The sequence below is a fragment of the Lycium ferocissimum genome, chromosome 7, assembly GCF_029784015.1.
Source record: "Lycium ferocissimum isolate CSIRO_LF1 chromosome 7, AGI_CSIRO_Lferr_CH_V1, whole genome shotgun sequence".
In the NCBI taxonomy this organism is placed as follows: Eukaryota; Viridiplantae; Streptophyta; class Magnoliopsida; order Solanales; family Solanaceae; genus Lycium; species Lycium ferocissimum.
The window spans coordinates 8545242-8552544 of NC_081348.1; the positions used below are offsets into that span (position 1 = coordinate 8545242).

Here is a 7303-nt window from a genome sequence, read left to right on the forward strand (position 1 = left end):
TTTGCAAATGGATTTTTATTACTTAGTTATGATGAAGTAATAATATACACTATTACAGTATTCCCTCGTTAAATCATTAATCCATGCTTATTTTAATAAAATTTGCACAATTTCATAAGTTTGGGAGAAAATGTGAACCTATCACATAATTCTAAGGGGCAAATTACAAAAGTTCCCCCTGTTGGACAATTTGTTAGTACAGTGTAGGGGTGGGCATAGTTCGGGTCAACCCGAAAATCAAACCTTTTGGATTTTTGGTTTGAATTTCTGAATTATGGATTGAATTGCGGATTTTATTTTTGAAATTTATGTATTTAGGATTGGATATGGATTTAGTACTATGGAAATTTGGATATCCGAAAATCCGAAATTTTTATACCTTATATTCTACCCTACCCATATCATACGTGCCCAATAGACCAATGATGCTAATAAATCCAATTTCGGAAGGTCTATTAGATTAATACCCTACGAGCTACGATCCTACCCATTTTATAGCAATGAGTCCAAATGCAAAATTTTCTACTCAATCAAATATAATATAATATAATATAATATAGGGTTGTTCTTACATTTGGATACAATCTTCTAATTCTTTTATCTTGTATTGCCTAGAATGCGTTTTGCATGTCTAGCCCCACTGTGCCAGGTGATCGAACTAGCTCAAGGTATCCAAGAAATTCTTTTCTTTCCCCTCTTCTTACTATTTCTTACTATTACAGAGCAATTAAGATCTTGATTTTCCTATGTGGAACTCACACTTTGACAAATATTCTTGTGTTAAAAGTAGATGAAGATGTACTTTTGAATTTATGCTGAAATTATCTTAACTGCTTTGGTTTTTAATTCTAATTTCGTTTCACATTAGGCTAAAACATGTAACTTAGCAACTGAAGCACATGAATTTGTTACAAATAAGTCTGTCTTAGAGGCTCAAAAATCAAATCCGAAAATCTAAAATATTCAAACGATTAATTCGAAATAAAAGTTTAAAAACTTATTTGTATTAGATTTGGATTGTAAATTTCTTCCATCCGAAAATCCAATATCCCCACCCATGGTACAGAGAGGTATATTTATATCGATATTGCATCAGTACGTAGGGAATATATAGATTTACCAAACAATTAACACGGAACAAATTTATAAACCTTTTCTATTAGTAGTATTATTATCCCCGTAGAATTTGGAAGTGGTTTCTTCTTCACCGTTAAATATTTTTCTGGCACCGCTATCTCGAGGAGGTTGACACCTACTAAGTTTCGCAGGTAATTATAGTTAATTCCAAAACAAGAAGAAAACTTGCTGATTTACTTCAATTTTTCTATGTTTTTATGGAATTTTGAGCTTTTTATCAGCTGTGGTAGAGAAGCTGCAATTGTTTCTTAGGATGAGATTTTGAGGTAGATTAAGATTTGTTCACTGCCCCAAAGAAAAGGAATTGGTTAAAGAGAACGAAAAAAAGAGAAGTTATTTTTGCTTCATCTTTTTTGTGGCCCTTAGTTCCTTTGCTGCTGGTTTCCTTGTACAACAACACCTTTTTTATGTGGCCCTTGGTTGGTCTATTTGGATGCTGAACGTCGGGTGGTGGAAAAATTGAGGAAGAGTGGGGCTGTTTAAAATCCGCCCATAACCGATAACCCAACTTTAAAATTGACTTATTGGTATTGGGTTATTAGATTGACGGTTGGTGAATGGATTAAATTTTTTATAGTTAACAGCTTATTGGTGCCGGGCGGATTACTCAATTTCGTTATCGGGTAAACCGTTAAGTATTATCACATTTATATCTTTAATCCCTACCAAGGTTACATAATCTTATTTATGGTTAATCCATGTTGATATCTTTATTTAATCATTGCATTTAGCGAACAAGAAGTTTTTATATGTTTGTATTCACAGAAATCCTGCCAATGCTTCTTCATGATGCTTTGGTGGCTTAGGACTTAGAAATAGCTTCCTCATTTTGGATATGTGAAACAGATGCTGGTGTTAATGAAGGGGCCAAAAGGAGAAAGAGTTGTAGGAATTTAAATACATTTTCAGCAAACCAGTAGGGAATATTACAGATTTAATTTTTATATTGTCTCTTAGATTTAGTCGATACACCACCCGTTAATTAAAGGGCCAACCGATATCTTATCGGTTGGCTAGCTTAGCATTTAAAAGCAGTGAAAACACACATTATCACCTAAGCATCCCTAAGGAAGAAGATGGAATAGGGTGAAAACTGGGGTTGACGTGTTAATTTTGAAGAAAGAAAACAGAATTTAAAGGGCTTCACGCCTTAGCATTTCAGTGAAAACACACATTTCACCTGGTTAGTGTGAGGGATTTATCAGATACACTTTTGCGAGGAAAAGGTATCAATGTGGTTGTCGGGATAGTTAAGGCATCTGACTTGAATTTGGTGCATACTTTGAGTCTCCATCTATGTATTACACCTTTCTTCTTTGTGCTTCTTTGGAACAAGGAGTTATGCATTACTATATATTAACTACTCTTTCTTCCAACCCATTTGAGATTTGATGGACACGCAATTTGTGTTTCACAGCGGCAACTTTTTTTTTGATAGGTTGTGTTTCACAAAATAAATTAAAAGTAGCTCTTTGCAAAACTACAAGAAAGCTATTACAAAGGTCATAGTTTTCTACAAAGAAGATATCGAATGGTGTATAAGAAGAGTTCACTAGGTCAATTAGTTATTTCCCTCTGACATTTCTTGGAGGCGCTAATTGTTAGAAAATAAGTCTCATAAACGGGGTAGAACTAAACCGACTTTGATAGAGTAATCTCTGTTCTTAAGGAATTTATGCTCCCAACTATGTAGCTGCATGAGTTTTGTGGCAGAGTTCCTCCAGAATTTTACAAAGCCAACGAAATTCAAGTTTCAGCAATAAACTCGAATTTTCCACAAGAACACAGTTTGTGGTTTGTAGAGCAGTAAGAGAGAAGGAGATAGAATTCTGAACTATTCATCCTTTTTCAGGGAGGAATAGGTATTTAAAACACCTTTAAGCGTCTGTTAGTATTAACAGACTTATCTGTTCCCAATAGGCATCTATTAACAGTCATCTATTTGAATTTGGAAACTTTTAAATTTAAAGATTCAAGAATTGCGTCTATTTACTTGCATCCAAAGAGTTTTGCCACTGAATTCATCACTCTTAAAACTATGGGTTCTGTTAATATATTTATCCATCTTCCATAGCTTTTTCACATGTTTATATTGAGTTTGAGTCGACGGAATGGGTTTAGCTCAGCACCTAAGGATGTAGGCTAGTCTCAATCAAGTGGGTTGAGAACCATGAAGTCTCAGGTTCAAATCTCTCCTCATCTGTCCAAGCTTTATGGACAAAATTACCCGGTACATGTGCGGGTTGGAGGTAGCAAGGACCCCGTTGAATTAGTCGAGGTGTGCACAAGCTTGCCTAGACACTACAGTTATCCCCAAAAAAAAGAAGGAATGACCACAGATCCACCTCTGTTCTGCCTACTTTTGCTGTGTTTGACATGGAGAACATAAGCGTGTAGCAGTAAAAACAGTTTGGCGCTAAAGTTCTCTGTTCTTTGGACAATTTGTGCTTGGCTGAGGACTTTTGGTGCAAGGGTGGGCATATTTCAGTCATATCCGAGAAAACTGACGGGACCAAACTAATTTAACTTTTCGGTTTCAGTTTCTCGGTTTTTTGGACTATTTCAGTTTTGATTTGTAAAATTCGGTTATTCGGTTTGATTTTTATAAAAAAGATATTAGGTTAACTGAAAAACCAAAGTATCAATGTATTTTATTTTTTTACTTCCAGTACTATATAGGCAATAGCCCCTTCATCCTTCCAAATTTCCAGTCCAGCAAGTTCAGTGTTCTCTTTAAGTGCTAAATGTCTACTTTCTTTTGAGCCTTTTTACCCATTGTTGCTAGCCTGTTACTAGCATACCAAACAAAAATCAAAGTTAAAAAACAAAATCTTTTTTGCTAGGCGTTTTCAAGTTTTGACTTTCAAAAGTTCGACTGCAGTCGGCAGTTCGGAGGCGGGTTCTTGGCAGTTGAGTTCTGCACTTTCCAGTGATCGGAACTCCAGTTAGTGAAAGAACTCATTTTTCTTGACCATATAAAGTCGGAAATGATAGGTTCCCTCACAGGATTTTCCTTCTTGGTTTTTATCCGGTTGGGATAAGAAATTGGTTTATATAAGAAACAGTTTTTAGTTGAAAATTTTTCATTCTCGTTAAATTTTGCTTCCACTTGGAAAGATTAGTTCCTTGTGTTGGTCGGATAAGTTTCTTGCTAATGTGAAGGACTAATTTCTTGCTAATGTTAAGGAATGATTCCTTGTGTTAACACTGATGCTGTGATATAGTGCAGTGTGAGATTCATCTACTTCTTATGCCATTTTTTTAAGTTTGAGATATCAGTATCAGCTCATAGACTCAATGTATGTTCATAGTAAAATCATGTGATCATAATATCAAGGAAAAAGAGGCTAATTAGTGTACTTTTACCATGGGGTATTGGACTATAATGATATTGGGGATTTGGATTGCTTATTTTCTTGTTAATGTTGTTGCTTTCTTGTATTTCTTTGTTACTTCATTGGATTCATCTTTAAAGTTTCTAGGACTGGGTTCACACTGAGCTTGACTGATTTAATGGAAATCTGGAGGCCCATTTTTTTCGCCTAAATAAGCTGCTACGGCATTATAGATTAGGACTACTACATGTTATACTATAGGTTATCTCCATCTCAGATCAAAATAATACTCGTTCACCAAATTAGATGACCTGCCTATTATTCTTGAATTTGACGGAACGTATATAAAATCTTTTAGTCTATCAAGTTTGTGTTAAAAATGATTTTTGCTATTTGTATTATTTCAGCTGATTGTCCTAGGCTTCGAGATGGAAGGCAGTATAAAGAATGAACTCTACTCTGACATTTACGATATGTCAAATCTTCAATCAAGTCTTCGGTCGACTACCAATTCTGGAAACAAGGATTCACATGGTATGAACTTCAGCTGATTGCTTCAAGCTGATAATGAAAATTGAAAATCCATTTGGTATTAAGATTTGAATATCAAATTGCTTAATGTTAATAAAAGGTCTTCATTGGCATTTTAAGATGTTTTATTTTAAAAGGTCTTCTTTACTGGCTACTCTCAGCAGATCTGGATGAAAGCAAACTTGAGCATTTTTTTATCAACCAATTCCTTTTTTCCTCTCCTTTTCTTTCCTTTATTTGCCAAAGATTAATCAAAACTGAAAGAACTATATTATCGCCTATCCTTCTCTATTTTCTCGTTTCAAACATTTTAAACCTCTGATTGTGATTTGTGAATAAATATGTTAGTTAAATGCTGCTAAGTGGAGGTGCTCTCATATCTATGTAGAGTTTTCTTGGTTGGGCTCTCTCCTGTATATAGTTATGTTTATAGCGCTGACTACAATTAACATCTAATGCCAGACAGCGATTGGTGCGAGTTATGGAGTGATGATGGAGATTTGTGTCATGATTCTACTGATAAGTTAGATAAAACATCTGAAATGGACAGGGAATGGCAGAGGCGGCATGACCAGTTCCATACTGTATCCTTACAAGTTAGATCTGATTGAGAGCATCCAGAAAAAAACTAGTTGTGTCCCTTTTGGTCGTGGATTCCATTTGTATTTTGTAATTCCTGATGAATTATTAGATTGGATTCCGTGATGGTCTTATGGCTGGGAAAGAAGCTTCAGCACAAGAGGGGTTTAATGTTGGTTTTAGGGACTCTGTATATGTTGGGTACAACTGGGGTCTTGTCAGAGGTATCACTAGGTGAGTATGAGGATTTCATTGAAGGAATTTGTAAGATTTGAATTTGTGTTACCAAGTTGAAGTTTTCTTCATGCCGCTTTGGATTTAAATTTCTTCTCTCTTTGTTTTTTCCTTTTTGTTGAAGTGCTTTAGCCTCTCTTCCTGATGGCTTAAAAGAAAGAATGGTTGATACAAAGGAAATGCAGAATAAGTTCCAGCACTTACATGAGTCTGTGCAATCTCGTTCAGCAGCGGAGATGCTTAAGGTATTCCATGATTATCTGTCAAAGAAATCAGAAGAGTGTGGTTTAAATGATAGCTCTAGCTCCTGCTTGGCGGATTCCAATGACCTCAGCTCTGATGACAGTCTCTTTGAGAATTACCAGAAAGAGCTACAATCTCTCATTGATGAATCAGGGCTCAAATTGCACTTAGATACAAAGGACTAGTTCTTTTCTTGCTTTACTCACTGAAGTCACTTGTCACTTTTTTGAGAAGTGATAGTTTTCATCCCAATCCATGTAAATTGCATTCAGTAAAGAAAAGTTAGATGGTATACTTGAATGCATAGTTTGTACATGGAATATTTCTATTTTCCAACATTGTATGCATGATTTAAGTTTAAAATGTGTGGTATTGTTACACCTCGTGTTTTCATGCGTTATCGTATCGTAAGGTGGCTAACATGCTAAGAAGGTAATATTATGAGGTATTTAAATAGTATGATAGACGTACATGAAGTTTTGAAGTCAAACGGGTTGTAATACGGAAGTCGACAAAGGTAGTCGCAAGTTATGGTTGTAAATGTGCTGGAATTTAGGGTCAGATGTCACAGAGCTTTTCTCTCAATCTACTTGGATTTACGGGGTGATCCACCCACCAAATCGAAGATCTACGAGTCTAGTTTCCAGCGCATTTAACCATTCATCAATACGACGTCGGAGTAGAGAGATATTCCCATTTCCGTCCAAGGGTGCATACTGCCACGGGACAACGAAGTATAGTCGGTGGCTGCACTTTTGCCTTGTATATATATGAGGCCCTTCACGATTTTTCCCTTCATTTTTTCATCTTCAAGACCTGGAAAACCCTCAAACCCTCTCCAATTAATCCTCCATCAATCTCAATCCAAACCAAGAGCAAATCTATCAACTTTAACATGAAGAACAACATGGTGATTACGGAATCGTGATTTCTTCGCTATTTTGCTTCTCGGATGAAAACTTCGCCTTGAAGTAATTTAAAGTTTGAAGTGTTCTACATCACTTGAGGTATGTTTTAACCTTCTTTGCATCTCCTTGAACTCTACAAACGTTTAGACCTAGAAAATTGGAAGAAATTCCATAAGAATAGGTTCTTACTAACTCTTATGAACATAGCTTAATTGTTGGGCTATTTCGTGTGGTTTTGTTGTGTTGTTTGAAGAGGTGGTGATATGGATGGGATCGTATTGATGAGGAGGAGTAGAAAATTAAGATTTGGTAGCGTTTTACGTAAAAACTAAGCTA

The 7303-nt window shown here is 35.6% G+C and overlaps 1 protein-coding gene across 1 annotated transcript; it reads left to right on the forward strand.

Annotated features, from left to right (window-relative positions):
• The first annotated feature begins 1481 nt into the window (after positions 1-1481).
• LOC132063264 (uncharacterized) lies at positions 1482-6439 on the forward strand. The gene is made up of 5 exons (XM_059455730.1): positions 1482-2022; positions 4880-5006; positions 5466-5587; positions 5695-5816; positions 5941-6439. The coding sequence occupies exons 1-5, from the start codon at positions 1984-1986 to the stop codon at positions 6242-6244; spliced, it is 714 nt and encodes a 237-aa protein (XP_059311713.1). The 5' UTR covers positions 1482-1983; the 3' UTR covers positions 6245-6439.
• The last annotated feature ends 864 nt before the right edge of the window (positions 6440-7303 follow it).

Coding starts and splice junctions, on each gene's coding strand:
- LOC132063264 (XM_059455730.1), top strand. CDS start 1,984: ATGCTGGTGTTAATGAAGGGGCCAAAAGGAGAAAGAGTT. Junction 5,007..5,465: donor TGGAAACAAGGATTCACATG/GTATGAACTTCA, acceptor ATCTAATGCCAG/ACAGCGATTGGTGCGAGTTA. Junction 5,817..5,940: donor CTTGTCAGAGGTATCACTAG/GTGAGTATGAGG, acceptor TTTTTGTTGAAG/TGCTTTAGCCTCTCTTCCTG.